The following is a 21,046-nucleotide window of genomic DNA, read 5'->3' on the forward strand; positions in this document are numbered from 1 at the left end:
CTTTACACCCATATTTGTCTTGCCCTGGAATAGACTGTGCCAAATTTTTAACTCTCTCGGCCCAAGGCCTCCATTATGACGTCATAATTCGATAATTCGACAAGTACAAAACTTCATCCAATCAAGATGCAATTTCTTGAGCGCCATGTCGGCATAAACCCGTGGAGAAAATAATAATAATGATGACGTCATCGGTCACGTGGTTCGGCCGCCATCTTGGAAAAACCAAAAAACTTTGCACTTCTACATCTCCGAAAGTGTTGAATAGAGAAAATTGAGACATGGCTCATTGTAAAGAACTGTCCATGGGGAATAAAATATGTTGTTGATGATGTCATAGGTGCCTCCATTATGACGTCATAATTTGACAAGTACAAAACTTCATCCGATCAAAATGAAATTTCTTGAGCATAATCTAGGAATAAATTAATTTAGAAAACAAATAATGATGACGTCATCAGTCCCGTGGTTCGGCTGCCATCTTGGAAAAACTGGATCCAAAATGGCCGATAAAAAAAGTACAATCCATCAAGTCCTCGGTCTCTGACCGATTTTTCATCTGTTTGTCTGTTTGTTACTTGCAAAATCGAAGATTTTTCAAGTATGTTGGTCGGTTGCGTTTGTGGTTCTGTCTGTTTGTTTGTCTGTTTGTCACCGGCCTACAGGTCACAATTGTAAACCGATCATCACGAAACTTCACCAAGTTGTATAGGTCGTCCCAATTGAGAAGCCTATTGTTTTGGGGTCAAAAGGTCAAAAGGTCAACATAGGCCAAAGGTCACCAACTTTGCCAAATTTCTAAAATCCTCAATTTTCTTCCGATTGACTTGAAATTTGAAGAGGACTTGTATATCGTGTCATTGAATTCAACCACCAAGTATATTTGGGGTCAACCTAGGCCAAAAGGTCAACATTGGCCAAATTTCTAAAATCCTCAATTTTCATCCGATTGACTTGAAATTTGAAGTGAACTTGCATATCTGGTCACTGAATTCAACCACCAACTATTTTCGAGGTCAACATAGGCCAAGGTTTTAAAATCCTCAATTTTCATCCGATTGACTTGAAAATTGAACAGCATTTGCACATTGTGTCACTAAATAGGGAAACTATTTTTGAGGTCAAAGGTCAACTCAATGTCAACCTTACAAAATCGTCATTTTTCATCTGAAAAATCGTCACTTTTCTTCCTGTTGACCCGAGCTTTGATCAAGATTGTCAGTTTTAATCTTTATGAAATGGACAATTTGCTCTATCAATGGAATTTTTTTTTCTTGGGGTTGGGGGGGCGGATTTTGCAAGTATCGTGCTCCGCATGACGTCGTCTTGTTTGTTTATTTTTTGTGAGCATTTTATTTTATTTATTGCCTGAAATGAGTAGGGGGTAGTCCTGCACCCCTAAACTCCTTTGCTTGTTATTCCCATTCTTACAATTCCATTACCCAGAAATATCTATTGTGATTCATCATGAGTCGATCTCTGTTGACATAACATTTCTTCTTTTTTTTTTAAATATTATTTTGTAAATGCAGCTTGCAGGTGTTTCCCTTGCACTCTACAATGACTCCTGAAGAGCAGAACCAGGTGTTCAAAAAAGCACTACCTCACTGCCGCAAGGTGCGTATTTAACACATATCAAAGCCTCATTGAATGTTTTAATAATTTTTTTGCAATTTTTTATGCCTCAGCTGATGAAGTAATTGGAGGCATTATGTTTTTGGGTTGTCCATCCGGTTATCCGTGCATGCGTCTGTCCGTGATCGGTTTTCATTACCGCGCTAACTTAAGAATGGCTTAAGCCTTAAGGGACATAAGTGAAATTTGGTAGAAGTATGTATAATGATGTGAAGATGAACAGTTTAGATTATGGGGTCAGGAGGTCAAATGCCCTTTAAGGTAAACATTGAACTGGTGATGGGATTTTGACCAAATTTGTGATAAGTATCTTATTATAATGGCGCAAACGTATATGGTTATGTGTGCATGTGTATATGTTTGTATGTATATTTATGACCAAAATGTCTTCTACTTCATATATATATATAATTATATATATCTATACAGTGAAACCTTGACTTACGAGTGCACCAACTTACGAGTTTTCCGAGATACGAGCCGTCGCTCGGGCGGTTTATTGCTTTGAGATGCGAGCCGAGATCTGAGTTACGAGCTTACGCCACCCGCCACCAAGTGGGTTCCACTCACGTGGTTATCTTGCCGTGCAAGCATCTCTGCCGTATATCGCTGCTGCTTTGTTTTCGCATTTTGGTTATTTTGGAGCTTACGCCACCCGCCACCAGGTGGGTTCCGGTCACGTGGTTATCTTGCCGTGCAAGCATCTCTGCCGTATATCGCTGCTGCCTTGTTTTCGCATTTTGGTTATTTTGGAGCTTACGCCACCCGCCACCAGGTGGGTTCCGGTCACGTGGTTATCTTGCCGTGCAAGCATCTCTGCCGTATATAGCTGCTGCTTTGTTTTCGCATTTTCGTTATTTTGGAAAATTTCTTAGTTTTAACCATGGGTCCTAAGAAATTGAGTGCCAAGGGCAGTGCTGAGAAGAAGAAGAGGATGATGTGCTTGGATATAAAACACGCAATCGTCGAAAAACATGAGCGAGGTGTGCGTGTTGTCGACTTGGTGAGGCGGATGTGAAGGCAGCTGAAGATTTTATTAAAACTTTTGCCGAACTGATAGAAGCCGAACGATACATCCCCCAGCAAATCTTCAACTGTGACGAGACAGGGCTCTTCTGGAAAAAGATGCCGAGGAGGACGTATATAACGGCAGAGGAGAAGAGCATGCCAGGCCACAACTTGTTCAGAGTGCCGGCGATAGCTCGCCTTCTCTTTGTGGAAAACACGGTGACATCCTTAACATCCAACAACTAATGGGACGCAAACGGGGCGCCCAGTTTAGCGGTACACACATTGATGAATCACCCTGCCTGTGATTCACCCATGACAGGTTATAGCTGGGTCGGGATTCAAACCCAGGCTGGACAGTTTAGAGTCAAGTGTGCGTACCTCCAGTCCAGGCCATCCTGCCAACTTGTATGCTGCATACAGGTGAAATATAAAGCGTGAGATATTTTTATATATACTGTATATTTAAAAAAAAATTGGTGTGGTTTTTGGCGGGCTGGAACGGATTAATAGCATTTCAATGCATTTTAATGGGGAAATTTAATTTGAGAAACGAGCAAATTGAGTTACGAGCTCGGTCACAGAACGAATTAAACTCGTAAGTCAAGGTTTCACTGTATATATATACAGACCAGACGACCACCGGTGCCATAGTATATATACACAAAGAATTAAGTTAAGCACCCCTACACAACGAATTAAGGTAAGCACCCCCGAATATATATTCTTTGTGTATATGTATACATTGGCATATATTCTAAGGTATGTGAGATCAAATAATGATTGGTATGACATTAGCAATTATCCATTGATGAAATGCAGATGAGTGCACTCATCTGTGACGCCCATCGCTCGTGCAGCACGATCACGTGGGTCCTACACACGTTATTGACGCAAAGATCGCTAGAGGTCTTCTCAGAACAATGACTGTACGTTAGAAAACATAAACGTCATCCACACTGTCCGTGATGGACCTATAGCTCCATACTTAAATTGAGGTGAAAATATGCCTAAAATTCCCAAAAATTTTCACCTTAAATTATTCAGAATAAAATATTGAAAACGGCATGATTGTTATGTTTTTATGTGACCATGATATCACTTCTCCAGAAAATATAGCAATATCATGGGTATATTACACTGTTTTGACGACAACAAACTTGTAATGTGCGAGGTTGTAAAAAAACGGGGGGGGGTGCTTAACTTAATTCTTTGTGTATATGTACATATATATATGTGTATATATGTATGTGTATATATGTTTATATATATATGTGTATATATGTGTATATATATGTGTATATATGTGTATATATATATGTATATATGTATATATATATGTATATATGTATATATATATGTATATATGTATATATATATATATATATATATATGTGTATATATATATATATATATATATATATGTGTATATATATATATATATATATATATATATATATATATATATATATATATATATATATATATATATATATATATATATATATATGTGTATATATATATATATATATATATATATATATATATATATATATATATATATGTGTGTGTATATATATATATATATATATATATATATATGTGTATATATATATATATATATATATATATATATATATGTGTATATATATATATATATATATATATATATATATATATATGTGTGTATATATATATATATATATATATATATATATGTGTATATATATATATATATATATATATATATATATATATATATATGTGTGTATATATATATATATATATATATATATATATATATATATATATATATATATATCCGAAAAACACGGCATGCAAAATCGTGTGACTATCTATTAATTACGTACTGTTTCAACATTGGTTGTCTCCTGTCTATTAATTATGTACATCGATTAATTATGTACACTTGGAATATACCTTTCGACTGCCGAATCCCCTTAGACCTTTGAAGTGTTAAAGACGTCTTAACAAAGAGATTTCTCAAGACGAGGCTCAAGAAGACGTCACTGCAATTCCAAGGTTTTATTCAGACATCGTATAGAGAGACACACAGTTATACTTTACACAAATTACAGACAGAATACGACGTGTCGTTCCGTGGAAAAGGAATTCTCTCTCGAAGCCTCGGAGTGTTCCGTTTAAATAGAAATCATACCCTCTTATCTTTTACTGTTGGAATCTGGGGCCTAGACTTTCTGGCACCCGGGCGACTTAAGAGTTTTGCCCAAGCTGACAATTCATCCCTTTTAAGGTCACCCCTTGGCCTATTCCAGGTCCCTAATGGAGTATTGAACCCCACCCCTTGGCTAAGTCAACATAATTCTCTCTCGAAGCCTCGGACTATCTGACAATGTGGCAGAAATGAACTCCAGATGTTTGTTACACACGTTCTTTTGCAGCTTGAGAACTTCATTTTACAAGATTCACATGAAGTACAATTTACCTGCTTTGGCCATAAATTGTCTTATAAATATTAATTACGTGGAATTATATATAATTCCACATTCCCTCATCTTTTTCTTTTCTGTTTATATTAACCATTAATCTAAACATCAATTACAAAATACTCAAATTACAAAAATTTGGTAATCCAATTTTCAATACCAAAGGCATACACCGTCATCCTGGAAGAATCTGATCATAAAACATTTCTTTGTTCGTTGACTCTTCCCATGTTGATAATTCAGTTCATTTCATTTGCATCATAAATATCTCTGCAAACAAAGCTTCACCTTTACCAATACACAACAATTTCAATTCACCATTTTCAAAATAATAAAGCATCTGCAACATTTGGCAATTATTCTTCGAAAATACGTTTTGCTTCAAAACAAATGTTGACTTTCTGTTTGAAAAGAAGAGGCTGATCACTTGTGTTTGAAATTCAAGTATGAAACATTTTCTTCTGATGTCTTCATAGCACCTACACTATTTCGCGTAGGGTTTTCCGCTGTTGTGATAGCTGGGCGGAGTCATAAACTGACCCTGCTCTGCATGTAGCATTGTAGCATCCTTGCCACTCTTGCTGTGAGCCATAGTAGATTTGAACAAGGCCTTCGTCCATTTGTAGTTGACTTGCCTCCTCACTCATCGTGGGTGGGCAGCAAGTGTTGATATGATGTTGGTTGACCAGCAAGATGTGGAACAGAGATGCCAGATGCATTCACAACAATGTTAGGACCATGGTGTTCAAGTTGTGCATGGTCCATACCAGGAGCAACCAGCAGAATTGTGTACAGCCGTTGTAGAGGAAGAAGCACAGCCGTCCACTTACAGCTCCGCGCTGGTTCCCTGGAAGTTGGTGGAGCAATGACACAAGTCACCGCATCCAGTAGAAGTTGCAGGTAAGATGTCGTTGTCCCGCAATTGCTGACGTGATGAATGTTCGAGGCATTCGAACAGAAACAAGTGATCGCCTTTCTTCCGTACGTTGCAGTGTGATCCAGGCAAATGGTCACATGAATTTTCCTTGGTGAAGGTAAGCATCGTCTCCAATCTTGCAAAGGAGAATGCCTTCATCATTCTTTGAGAAGGAGGGTGTATGCCAAGATTAACTTCATTTTTTTTGCCACAAATTTTCTTTCTCGAACTTCTTCCCAATGCCGCTGTCACTCCATTTGAGATGTGATCTGGTCTTATCCTCTACTCAGCCACATCTATATCTGCTTTCCACACACACTGAATCAGATAGGGTACATCTTGACATGAAATTACCATGTTTTAACTAATCATGTATATCTTATAACAGCTTCACATATGACAATTTGTTGTTTTCCTCAAAACATAAAAAAAGTTATATTCATTTAAATACTTCACACGAATAATATCCAAATCAGGTATGTGTTTTATACTACTAAACTAAGAATAGCGTTTACAATTGCTTTCAGGTTAATATAGTTTAAAAATTAAACTCATGCAGTTTTTTAACACCACTCAAAGAAAATAAATGCATTAATAATGAGTACATATGATTAAAATCACAAACGAATATCTAATTCCCATCAAATTTTGCAAACAAACAAACTTATGCATAATGTATTATCATAGTTCCTTCCCACTTTTTTTTCTTTTTTTTTTAATGCGTAATTAATGGTATAGTGTTAACTTCTAGTATGTACCTTCATCACTTTAATTTTCATGGTGTGTAGCCTGTGGTGATATGAGTTCACTGATCTTGTAAAACTGACACAATTCATAACATTTTCGTTATGCCATTATCTTAACTCTACTGTACTCATTTACAACATTACTTAATTCAATCTTTTTAGCTCCACCTTCATGTCATCATAAAAAGTTTTTCTATTTTGGGTCCATATTTGTTTCTATTCTCATCAACCTCCTATGGTTTATAAATTTGTTCCAAAACACTGGAATCAAAGGTTTTAACCAAGGCTCTACCAAACTATTTCCAATTTGAACTAAAAATGCTCGTTAAACAACAATTCGAAGAATTAACTTCAAAGGGGTCAACAAATTCATTTTATAAACAGATCTAATTTTTTCCATCCAATAGTTTTCCTTACCAACTATCATATTGCAACACTTTAATAAACCTTCGAAAAAATGCCCCCCACATCAATAAATTCCCTTTTTACTTTACAAATACTCATCTGTAAATTACGTATTTAATTACAGTTTCTCCCAATTTGTTTGGCCTTAATGGCCGTATAAGTTGGTGTTTACATGCAGTATTCTTATTTGGATCCTTTTTATGTTATAGAAAATATCCAAGTAAGTGTTACGCCCCCATAGCTGTTTCCTGTCTATTTTTATGCAACTAGTGAGTACCAATGACACCAGTATGCCAATATAGGTGTTCCAAGTTATCAAAATATATTGCAGGTACACGTAACATCACCTTCTGAGTTTAAACTACGTAACAGCGCGTTCATGCTGTTATGAACCCCATGGTTTAAGATTCACAATACATTCCGTTTAAAAAACTCACAATAGTTCAATTCAGCAAGATTTTCTTCACTATTTTCCATATCATCTATGCCTAATACACATCCATACATATAGCACAATTTATATGCTGATAAAATTAAAGTTTATGTATATATCAAAAATCCGTGAGCAGAGTATTCTGATAAATCCATGTAAGATCTCTTACAAATTTAGCTAATTTTGTACTTCCACATTTTTATGAAGCTCATATCCATAAATAGCTTTTATTCTCATATAAATTCTATCAAAAATGGAATCCCAAGATTACTCACAATTTCTTTACTATTAATTAATGGCTGCTTATAACTCAGCACATCAAATCTTTATATTCCATCTGCCTTGAAAAAAGAGATAATTTTCATAATCGAATTATGTTTTTATTTTATTTTACGGATTCTCTGGATATTTAATCCCATCCTCATGAAACTATCTATTTCAATACAGGCACACTGTTGGTTTCAACAATCTTTTGAGATTGACACACAAAAAACATACAAAAACATTGTCACACAAAAAATACACAAACTTATGCATTATGTATATTTGTTTACATTGGAACCATTATTTGCATATCAAGGTCACTCCCTGGTTGTTCCTGGTAATCCCTGGTGTTGGGCTAGCGGCTAGGGTGCCGGCTTAGGATCCAAGGATCCTGGGTTCGAATCCCGGTCGATCGCTGAATTAACGCCAGGGGGGTTGACTCAGCCTGTCATCCTTCCGAGGTCGGCTAATTGAGTACCAGTTCACTGGTAATTCCCTGTTTGTCGTTAAAGGCGGCAAAAAGGGTTGGCGTCAGGAAGGGCATCCGGCCGTAAAACATTGCTTCAAATAGGGGACCGAAAAACAACAACAACCACGGTTCCCGAAAAACAACAACAACCACGGTTCCCGAAAAAGGCCAACCCCCGCTTTGCGGGGGAAAATGGCCTCTAAAGGTGGTTTAAGGTCACTATTGTGAGCCGGTGTCAATTTCATAAAGTCTGTCCCTTAATCGTTTTTAGAAACGCAGATACACAAACAGACAAATTTTTTTTACAAATCCCCTACAATGTCCACCTTGAAATCACCCTTTGTCTCCCACAATAGATTATCCAAATTTGACAACACACCCCTTCACATGCCAGACGACCACTGACATATCAATCGTCCAAAACAAATGTCCAAAAAATCCCACCTGATCGTCATGTGACTCGTAACTTGGTTCCCAAAGAAAAATTCGTAAGCCAATTGTTCCAAAATTTGTAAATTCAAAAAAATTCTTTTTCCCAAGATGTTCCCTAAATTCCCCAATTTCTGCATTCATTCAATTAATTATTACATTGCCAATGAAAAAAATGAATCCTTGCTCCGAAGTCTTTTCAGCCACAGGAAGCGTCGACAGTTGCTCATATTCAGAAGTCAGAAAAAGTCAGTCAGTCTAGTCAGAAGGGCTTACCAGACCAATTAGCCTGTTGACCCTGGCCCCTATTTGGGCTCTCCAGTGACAGAGCCCTGTCATTTGTCTGAAATGCTAGTACTTGCTGGTACCCTTGCTCTTGGTTTTTCTCTATGAAATTGTCTCCTATTTGAATACGGACAATGTTGTCTCCAGTGTCCCAATTCTCTACACCTGAAACACCGGTCCTTGTCATCCTCTGTTCTTCCCCTCCGTTCTCTTCTTCCTCCTTGCCACTTTGGCTTCTGGATTTCTCGTGATTCATAAGAAACACTTCTACGTTGTTCCGCAGGCATTCAGGCTTAGGTCTGTAATTGCATCAACTTTTCGGCATTTATAGTGCTGTTCCTTGCCTGGATGCGCTGATGATGCAAAGCATAAGTCAATATTTCTTGTATTGTCTTTCCTTTCCAAGAAATACACTGTTTTTCCACTTCTCTCTTCAGTTTTGGCAACAAGCCATTCATAAAAAGGGGTTTATGGCATCGTCAATCTGTGCCGGGCCTATTCCCGAATGTAATCGGAAAATATCTCGCTGTCTTTCCAAATAGTCAGCAGAATCTTCTCCAGTTTTCTGTTTGCACGTGACCACTTTGTTCCAGTCAGTCACAGGTGACAGTTTTTGTATGGCCTCTATTAATCTATTTGTCTGTGCCATTTTGGATTCTTTGTCCATATCGACTTTCCCAGGTTCTGTAGGTACCCAGTTCGCATCTCCCATTAGTTGTCTCAACGTTGTGGCATTAGGAATGAGCCATTTCAGAAGTATTTCCATGTCCCTTGCAGTTGGTAATTGAGTTTCCACAATCAATCGCAGCTCTGCGAATTGGACTGGATCTGTCTTGATTGATGGCATACTACTCTGCAATGCCTTAAGTTCATATATCTGCCTTAAGTTCATACACATAAGGTCTGGGCGTTCCTGATTTGCCCCTGGAAATTGCCGCTGAGGGAAATTTGCAACACCAGACTGCTCAAAATCCCTCTTCTGGAGAGTCAGACTTTGATTGGTTAATGGCAAGTTCCCTACAGGCCCCTTAATTCCTGTATTATTGCTGTTAGGTGGAAAGTACTGTGCAGTTGTTGCGACTGGTTTTTTCTCTTGCTCACTCTGAGTCATTAATTGTCTCTGACTCCATTCCTGTCCCCCTGTTGCACCCTCTTGGGTAGTAGCCTCATATGAGCCGCTTCCTTCAAATTCCTCTTGTTGGCTAAAGCCAACCGCTCCTCCTTGTCCCGGTCCCTTGTCAGGTTCAGGTACGACTGCAAGTTGCTCCCGACTGGCTGGTGCACGTTCCTGATATGCAAGATTCCTTCGATATGGTGAAGGAGTTTCCTCTTGCAATTGTGCTATCTCATATGTCCTTGCTCCCACGTACAATCTGGACTTGAATGGGGCAGATGGCTTTCCATTGCTAACTTCAAGAGGCATTTGAGTGGATACCTCTCCCAGCCTATTCTGTATCTTTCACCTCCTTTTTCAAGCCCCCCATTTTTGCTTTGGTGTCTCTGTTCCAAGATTCGGTGTCCCAGTAATGAAATGATTTCCAATCTACCTTTAGTTTTTGTTTCCCCCTGGCTTCCAATTCTTTTCTTAATGTTTCCAATCGGCTCCTCTCAAATGTGCCGTCTCTTGGGAATTCCTTCTTGCTTCCTTTTGTCCATTCATACCAGGATTCAACGTCTTTAACTGAATCTGTACCATATTCGGTACACATATAATTTATGCAGGCACCTTTTTGGGAAATATCTAGTTCACCTTCTTTACCCTTACAGGCCCCATTACCCATAATGCCTGTATGTGAATAACACTCAGTACTCACTCAATGTACCAGAACAACGGTACACGCTATCCATTGTGTGTACTATAAATAAAATCTGCTGGGGTTATTCCACCTTGTACACCGTAACCTGTATGTTGCGTTTTCTGAGGTTGGTATGACAGTCGTTCTTCAGTGGTGATTCCAGGAAGAGTCTCTCTGACTTTCAATTGACGATGGCAGCTAAGTCCAGGAACACCTCCTTTTTTTGTACAACCGTTTCAACAACCGATCCCCAAACTGATCGGGCAGGTAAATGACCACCTATAAGTGGAGAACACGTATCGGTCCCTCGTCATCGGAGCCAAAACACTTTTGCGGAGGCCAGGTAATTGCGTTCCCTGTTGAAAAGGCACGCCAGATGTTAAGCACATATGTAATTAATATATATATATATATTATATATATATATGTGTATATATATATATATATATATATATAAATAATAATAATAATAATAATAATACATTTATTTTATATAGTGCTTTTCAAGAAGCCCAAAGACGCTTTGACAGAGTACAAAAAACAAGTGCAAAAAGACAAAAATAAAAAGGTAAATAATCAAAGGAAGGAGAAGGAGAAAGAGATAGTCAGGGGTTAAATGCTGTGGGTTAAATGTTAAATGCAGTGTTGAACAGGTGGGTCTTGAGTGATGTTTTGAATGTGGTGAGTGAGGAGGAGTCTCTGATGGTGTGAGGTAGTGAGTTCCAGAGGGTGGGAGCAGCGATGGAGAAGGCCCTGTCCCCCCAGGATCTGAATTTGGTCCGGATGGGGGGGGGGGGGGGGGGACAGGAGGTTGGCGCCAGCAGAGCGGAGGCTGCGGGTGGGAGTGTGTCTGGAGAGGAGGTCAGTCAGGTAGGATGGGGCCAGGTTATGGAGGGCTTTGTAGGTCAAGAGGAGGATATATATATTGCTAACTTCATATATATATAGAAATGGATGAGAGTGAGGAGGATATATATATCCACTCATCCATATACACATATATATATATATATATATATATATATATATATATATATATATATATGTATGTATATATATACACATATATACATATATACATATATACATACATATACATACATACATACTGTTACGTGGTCCTCCCGGTAACTACCTGGTCTGGGTGACCCCCGGACCGTGGGAGGACCCCGCCAGAAAGATATACAGTTTGTACGCTTTCGTAACGCAATCAATATGAATTCCGGTCAATAAGAAACCCCACACCAAGGATCCGGAATAATCAATAATATATTCCCCGAGCAATCAACAACCATCAACAATCAATATTACTAAGATGGCCATCTTACATATGTGTCCCCCCCGTTCCCCACTCACGACCCCTTGGGTCACTGTCCCTCACAATGTCTCTGGGCCCCTCTAGACCTAGGTGAAGGTCGGCTTCTCCGCACACGGGCGGTTGAACGAACCCCGGGCGGACGTGCTCCAAACGTGCACGTCGCGTACCGGGGACAGCTGCTGCAGCGCACCTCCTTGCCAAGCAACGGGGCAAAACCAAGCGCGGCTTGCAACGCGCGCGAGGCCCAAGGTGCGACCCGTACGCGTCCTTGTAGACGGTGAGGCGAACTGTGCCGGACGCTTGGTTCCGTGCATGAACCCACGGCGACTTGACGTGTAAATGGGTAATTACCCCGCGCAGGTAACTCCTTTCGCCAGACGGGCTTTCAAACGCAGCATCCCCCACGCTGCTCAATATCGATACCCCTCGCGTCGGAGCTCGGCGAGGAAGAGGAAGAAGATAGCCGCTTCTCCCGGACCTCGTGTCTTTTCTTCTTCCGTTTCCGGTCTCCTTTTCCCCAGAAGGGCTCCTGACCCTTTAATCACAGCAACCTTTAATCGAATAAACATTAATAAGCAATGACCTGAATAGTAATTCACATAAATCCATAACCATACATACATACATACATACATACATACATACATACATATATATATATATATATATATATATATATATATATATATATATATATATATATATATATATATATATATATATATATATATATATATATATATATACTAGACGACCCATGACCCGTTGGGTCAATATCAGTTTGAATAGATATGAGAATAGAACTAAAGCGAACGCTGGACATCATCAGGGAGATTATTTGGGCCAGCAAGCCATAAGGCTCACCTCTTCAGCGTTCTAAATCACTTACCTGTGACACGTGATTTCGGCCCTTATCTCCGATCACGTTTTTTTTTTGTTTTTTTTTTGTAGAAAAAACACGCGACCCGTGGACTACCACGATTTTGTTGTCAGAGGGCACTTCTGATGACGATGTTCTTTGTCGACGATCCTCCATTTACATAAACTCGCACGTTCTCTTTCCTCTTCCCTCAACTGAGCGCCACATACAGCTGACCATGCTGGAAGACAGGTTTCTCCAGGTAGACCAGCACATTCTCCATAGTTTGCCCTTGCGCCTTATGGATCGTCATTGCGAAGCAGGATTGTATGGGGAACTGGCAGCGCTGCAAAGGGATATCCTCAGCTTCCGACAGATTTAGTCGGATCCGAGGGAGCATTACAGTTTCGCCTTCAAACGTTGAACTTATGATCCTCGCAACTATAATATTTCGAAGCATGTCCTCAACAATCATGCGCGTCCCATTGCAAAGTTTCGGAGGGTCCAAGTGCCGCATCAAAATGATAGCGGATCCTTTTTTGAGCTCGAGGTTGTGCGGCGGCAATCCCGAGACTTCAACGGAATCTAGGAATTCCGTTGGGAAGTGCGTCGCATCAGTACCCTCAGTCACACTGTTGAACGCAGCATACTCCTTGCTAGCACCAGGGAACCTTGTGATGCATCTTGAATTGATGTTTCGCATCATATCATTGAGGGGCACTAATATAGACCTTGCTGAAAAAACCTCCATCGGATTGGCGAATGATGGATATATGGTATCGATGCACTCATCGAGCCCACTCGCTGTCAGCAGTATATCCTCTGGCAAATCTATCTCATCATCCGCATTTTTCTCGATTCTATCCTCGCCGATGTCGAGCAAAAATCTTGAAAACTGCCCACTTCCGTCGGTCAGTCGCATATTAGTTCTCAAGTGAAACATTCCAAAGCTCTGCCGTAAGTAGGACTTCTTTATGCACGCATTCTCAACGTCAGCATCACACCCTCTTTTCACCACGGGCAGAAGTTGACGGAAATCACCACAGCATATCGTCAAGATCCCTCCAAAAGGCTCGTCTTTGTCACATACATCACGCAACGTGCGATCCACAGCCTCGAAACTCTCTCTCCTGATCATAGGACACTCATCCCACACGATGAGTTTTGTACTTCGAAAGAGGTCTGCGATAGTGGAATTTTTATCGATGTTGCATACGCCATCTTCCCTCGGTGTCAGAGGGATTTGGAACCTTGAGTGCGCTGTTCTTCCACCAGGCATGAGGGTAGCAACTATGCCAGATGAGGCCACCGCAAGGGCAACTTCTCCACTCGCTCTCACTTTAGAGAGAATCAGGTGAATAAGAAACGTCTTCCCTGTGCCCTCCAGGCGCGTCAATGAAAATCATTGATGACTGATTCGTGCGGATGTTGCTATTCGCATCCACAGACGTGAGGTGTGATTCGTTGGCCGCGTCCGTAGCGCCGTCGGAGGGTTGATACGACATTCTTCCTGCAAATAGTATTGTGTTTGTGCTATCGTTTTGCCGATCATCAAATGACAAATAAATTACATTGTGAAAATTAAAGATTTCAAATAAACCTATTTAAAGTGTATGCGCATATAAATAATAAAAAAAATCGAAGAAATATCTCTCGGTAATTTCCTGAAACATATTTTACTTCCGGGTAATAATGTTGGTTGAAATAACGAAGATATATACTGTATGCCTGTTATTTTAGGCGGTGTATTTTCGTATATCAACGTGGCGCGATTTTTAAAATATATCTCTGCAATTTCCCGTGTGTGCGTGAATGTTCTCAATTATTTCTTTTACCGAGTCTAAAACCATCGATAAAAATGAAATCAGATGGAAGCGTTAATAAAAAAAATCGAAGAAATATCTCTCGGTAATTTCCTGAAACATATTTTTGCCGATCATCAAATGACAAATAAATTACATTGTGAAAATTAAAGATTTCAAATAAACCTATTTAAAGTGTATGCGCATATAAATAATAAAAAAAATCGAAGAAATATCTCTCGGTAATTTCCTGAAGCATATTTTACTTCCGGGTAATAATGTTGGGTGAAATAACGAAGATATATACTGTATGCCTGTTATTTTAGGCGGTGTATTTTCGTATATCAACGTGGCGCGATTTTTAAAATATATCTCTGCAATTTCCCGTGTGTGCATGAATGTTCTCAATTATTTCTTTTACCGAGTCTAAAACCATCGATAAAAATGAAATCATATGGCGAGTTAGATTGAACATAAAGGCGTGAGAGAGACTCAATGGCCTTGAAGATACAAGCCTTTCAGAATTCATTTCGTTCTATAAACGGAAACTTTCATCGGATTTTCTTCCCGTTTTTTTTCAACCGAGTCTAAAACTATGTTAGCGACTGTGAAAAATGAAATGATATATCGAATTTGATTTGAAATAAAACTGAGAGAGAGAGAGAGAGAGAGCAAGACACCACGGGCCTACAAAACAGGGTTCAAAGCTATGCGAGTTAATAAAATGGTGGATATTACTACTCTCTCAAAGGGGTTAGCCACGCCCCCGGACCGATCGAATGTTACACACAAACACGCAAGATTTCAATTTTATAATTATATAGATATATATATATATATATATATATATATATATTGTTACTGATCGCGGTTTAGGATGTTGTTTGCCGAGCGAAGGCTCCGCGACCGAACAGTTGTTCCCCGACTCACTCGATTCACCCAGAACTTTGGCCGTATCGCACCGCAGCTGCCCAATCTGGAAAAGACTAAAACGACGAAATGCAAAGAGGAAAAGGAATAAGACGAGAAGACGGACAGAAGAGTAATTGGATTTATTATACACACAAGCAAAAAGAAAGCAGTCACGTTTATTTACAACACATAAGACGCAGGTGACACAGTGCAAATACTAGCTTATACAGACTTAAATAAATACCCAGGGACAAGACACACAGAACAAACCCACGTACACAAGAAGGGTGGAAAGGCAGGAGGTGGATGGCTGGAGGGAGAGGAAGGTCCAAGGGGGTCCTGCAGCACGATCGGCGCGTTTAGCAGCCGCCGTTCCTTCGCGGCCCTGCTCAAAACCGCCGTCCAGGCCCCAAGCGGCTGTTGGGTGTTGTTGCTGCTGTGGCCGCCGCTTGCTTTGCCAGGACTCGTCTGACTCGTCTGGTCCAAACCCTCAACTCAACAACACTCTTGCACGTCTCCCTGTCCAACCACTCTTTCTCTCTTGGTCCAACCACTCTTTCTCTTTCTTGGTCCAACCACTCTTTCTCTCTCTTGGTCCACTCACTCCTCACCACCGACCCTTCACCACCGACTCCCCCACGCTTCTTGCGCGCGCGCCTTTATAGCGCCTCCGGCGATCAGCCGCCGGCCTTCAGGACACGCCCATCGGTGTGCTCACCTCGGCCCTGGTTGGTCACGCGACCCTCTGGCTCCGCCCTTGATGACGACGGGCGGGCACGCCCGTCTTCCCCGACCCGAGCACATGTTCAATGGTGGTTTTGGAGGGGATGTAATTGGCAATCGAGGCTTGGCAATGACGAAAGGGGATGTGAGAGGAAATGGAGATTTTGGGGATGGGAATGAAAGGGGATCTATTCTCTTTCACTGGTGCAATGGAGTACTTCAATTAATGGGAGACACAGCCTTACCCTAAAACACAGAATAAGATATAACTATCGAACAGGGGTATTCTATTATTGGCTGACGTGTATGCTTGTGGACTAATTATGGGATGCCCTTTCACCTTTACACAGCTCCGGAGGCAGGGGGCGCAGAATAAACAATAATAATAATAATAAAGCACACAATCAAAAAAATATATACAGTCCTCATATCCGCAACAATATATATATATATATATATATATATATATATATATATATATATATATATATATATATATATATATATATATATATATATATATACACACACACACACACACACACACACACACACACACACACACACACACACACACACACACACACACACACACCTTTCGTTCGCTTTTCTCAACTTACCACCTTGCTCATTGTTCAAGGTATCTTCACATTTTAAAATAAAATTATCTTCCAATCAAATCAGAATGGTTCATCTGTTTCGAACATTCGAACAAATCAAAATTTTTCTGAAAAAAATCATATTTATTTTCACAATCTTCTGATATCCACTCTCATCCATTTCCCTATCAAATCTTACGGAGGAGCCTGGAAGAGAATGGAAAATCAAAAGCTCTATCAAATGAACAATATTGTGTTGTTAAAACCCAACAAAAACACATCAGCAGAAAATTCCTAATAAAATCCAATAGAACACCATTTAGCTCAATGCAGCCTGATTCCTCATTTTACGAGTAGGAAACACAATGCCGCTTCCTGGGGGCCCTCCAAGAAGCGAAATATGCTTCCCACTCGTCCTATTACCTCCATCAAAAGAGAGGATATTACATTTAAACCCATTTGTTTGTCTGTCTGCACAGAACAATTTTGATTTTCTCTGCATTCGTTGATACAAATGACGGGAAAGTGCCATGATAGGTGCACCATCACCTGTACAATTTTGTAAAATGACAATCATGTCATTGATCACATGGTATAGACACCATAATTGTGTCAACACAACAATCTTAAAATCACTGAAAAAATCCTGGCAAAGGTCCACAATCCCTGATTGCTGTGTCCTTAGCTCCTTACAATGGTAATATTACCTACATAATATATCAATATTGATTTATAATAAAACAATAAAATTAAGATATAAATCTCATGGCAAGGGGCAATGCCATCTCATGCCATGCCCGATGGTTCAGAGAAAACAGTAACGTTTACCTCCAGGACATATTTCAACCCCAGACAAGACCTACCGTCAGTCAGGTCGACAAAGCCCCCCCAAAAAAACTGCATAACGCTTATCTATCTGGACCACACCCTACCATCTACACCGTTCACAAACCACCCACCAGCCTTTTTGGTGGGGGGGTGGGGTGTGGGGACGGGGGGTGGAGAAAGATGGATGATGAAAGGGATAAATGACATCTAACACCAATCAATGTTGAACGGGGGAGGAAGTCATGGTTAATAATTTATATGCATCACTTCGATTCACACATCAACATATTTTCAAACAACTCATTCGACAAACGAAGCATTCAGATTTAATATTTTCAAATTCAGAATCCAATAAATTTTCAAAGCATGGATTGAAAACATTATTGGGCCAACACCTCATTTCATTAGCTTTTGTATGAGCCTCAACCCAAGTAGGTTTTACTCAACATGTGAGTAATAAAATGGAATGATATAGAATGAAATGAAGAGAGAGATAAAGGGAGACAGAGAGATTGAGAAGGGGAGAGGGGGCAGACAAAGAGGGAGAGATAGGAGGAAGAAAAAAAAAGAGATTAAGGGGAGAGAGGAGGGGGAAAGATGGGTATGAGGGGAGATGAAAGGTGGGATGTGGGATGTGAATAGAAGGGGGAAGGATTGATGAAAGTGAGACAGGGGAAAAGAAGGAGAAAGAGAGAGATGGAAAATGGAGTAATGGGCAGAAACAGACAGAGAGATGTGGTGAAGAAGAAGAGAAATGGATGAAGAAAGAGAGAAAGAGACATAGACAAGATCTAGAAAGCATTTGCATTCAACCCCAGGAAGCATTTGCATCCCAGGAAGCATTTGCTGCTTAGTGCAGCAAATAATATGCAGCTTCCTCTTTTCAGGAGTAAGCCACCACTTAATTTAGCGAGACCATTATGCAACAAGTGTGTATTCAAACTGCAGGAATCACCTGGCCTTTTACCTCTGTCAATCCCCATTACTAAGTGAAGATCGATAAGGAAGAAAGTGAAGATCGACGAAATGCAGTTTGGATTTATAGTCTAGTAGGAAGACTAGGTCCCCCTGCACCCCCCGGAGATATACTTCGAATCAGTGTTTCTAGATTGGAAAAAATGTGTAGAAAATGACTAGCTATGGCCCCAAGCTGAAAAAATGTCCCACATACCATTTTTATGCAAATTACTGCTGCCATTATCAAAAAAAGACTAGGTCCCCCTGCACCCCCCGGAGATATACTTCTAATCAGTGTTTCTAGATTGGAAAAAATGTGTAGAAAATGACTAGCTATGGCCCCAAGCTGAAAAAATGTCCCACATACCATTTTTATGCAAATTACTGCTGCCATTATCAAAAAAACGATTTTTGACATATCTCAGCCAATATTGCAGATAATTGAAAAATGAAGGTGTCTAGACCCATGTTTTGAAGGGCATAGATCATGATAGAACTATTCATAACATGATTACATGTGTCTATGGTATACTAGTATGCTAATTAGTGCTTTATTTACAAAATAATCACAGTTTTACGAAATAATAGACTCATATTAAGGTCCGTCTACACAGACGTTAACACAAAGTTTTATTTTTCTAAATACCCTGTGAAATTCACCGAATGCCCTGTGAAACCTGGGATTCTTCTCCAGCTTTTTCAAGGGCCCGACTTTTCCCTTCCCTTTGAAGGCACTGGTGCAGTCTTCTCCGCTGAACACATAGTACCCCAGGAGAGTGGCACAGTAGTCCTCTCCCAGGGATTCTGCCAGCTCAGAGACGTTGACAAGTTGGCGATGCTTCCCTGACCCTGTATCCAGGTACACCGTCAGCTTGATGTTGTGGGCATGGTGGAGCAGGATCAGGAGGATGTCTGTGTCCGGTGTTCTGACTACAGCGTTCTTGTATCCGATGGTAGCAGCATGATGGAGGTACAGAACCACCCTGGTATCAGTCTCTTCCTGGTTGCTGTAGATCGTGGGGAGTTCACGTACCTCGACCTGAAACACAAAAAGGCACCGCATTTCAATCACCAGTCACTGCCAGTTTCAGTATATCTCCGGGGGGTGCAGGGGGACCTAGTCTTTTTTTGATAATGGCAGCAGTAATTTGCATAAAAATGGTATGTGGGACATTTTTTCAGCTTGGGGCCATAGCTAGTCATTTTCTACACATTTTTTCCAATCTAGAAACACTGATTAGAAGTATATCTCCGGGGGGTGCAGGGGGACCTAGTCTTTTTTTGATAATGGCAGCAGTAATTTGCATAAAAATGGTATGTGGGACATTTTTTCAGCTTGGGGCCATAGCTAGTCATTTTCTACACATTTTTTCCAATCTAGAAACACTGATTAGAAGTATATCTCCGGGGGGTGCAGGGGGACCTAGTCTTTTTTTGATAATGGCAGCAGTAATTTGCATAAAAATGGTATGTGGGACATTTTTTGAGCTTGGGGCCATAGCTAGTCATTTTCTACACATTTTTTCCAATCTAGAAACACTGATTAGAAGTATATCTCCGGGGGGTGCAGGGGGACCTAGTCTTCCTACTAGACTATTATGCCAGGAAGAGGAACGACAGATGCGCTTTTCATTGTGAGGCAGTTGCAGGAGAAGTACATGGATAAGAGGAAGAAGTTGTTTTTGGGTTTGTTGATCTGGAGAAAGCATTCGATAGGGTTCCACGCAAAGTATTGACATGGGCATTGAGGAAGTTAGGAGTGGAGGAATGGTTGATCAGAGTAGTGATGGCAATGTACAAAAGAGCGCTGTTACGGGGTCAACCTCGAGGGGAGCCCCGGCAGAAAGATGTATGGTCCTTGGGTGAAAATAAGTCAATCAATAACGAGTCCACACCAAGGGTTACGAACAAACCCCAATATATTCCCAAATCCCGCACAGGAATCACAATGCGTTTACAGCCCTTCCATACAATCCTTATCTATAGTATAGGTGGCGCCACCTTAACCCACAACAGTGTTGGCAACACTCACGGCCCTTGCCCCCAATGTCTCTGCACGCCTCCCAGGTGACGTCGAGTCGATCCAGCGATCGGGGAAGCAATGTCCGATTCCTGCACGCCTCCCAGGTGACGTCGAGTCGATCCAGCGATCGGGGAATCTAGGTCCGATTCCAATCCGGGGCTGGGAGTGAGG

General features: G+C 40.4%; 1 protein-coding gene across 1 annotated transcript in view; it reads left to right on the forward strand.

The window, feature by feature from the left end:
• Positions 1 to 21,046, forward strand: part of LOC137436891 (ATP-dependent RNA helicase TDRD9) — a 504,026-nt gene that overhangs the window by 181,530 nt on the left and 301,450 nt on the right. The window contains 1 exon segment of the mRNA XM_078787098.1: positions 1,533 to 1,617. Coding sequence (XP_078643224.1) covers positions 1,533 to 1,617 — 85 coding nt within the window.

The sequence above is a fragment of the Myxine glutinosa genome, chromosome 11 (assembly GCF_964187855.1).
Source record: "Myxine glutinosa chromosome 11, kmMyxGlut1.1, whole genome shotgun sequence".
Classification (NCBI taxonomy): Eukaryota; Metazoa; Chordata; class Myxini; order Myxiniformes; family Myxinidae; genus Myxine; species Myxine glutinosa.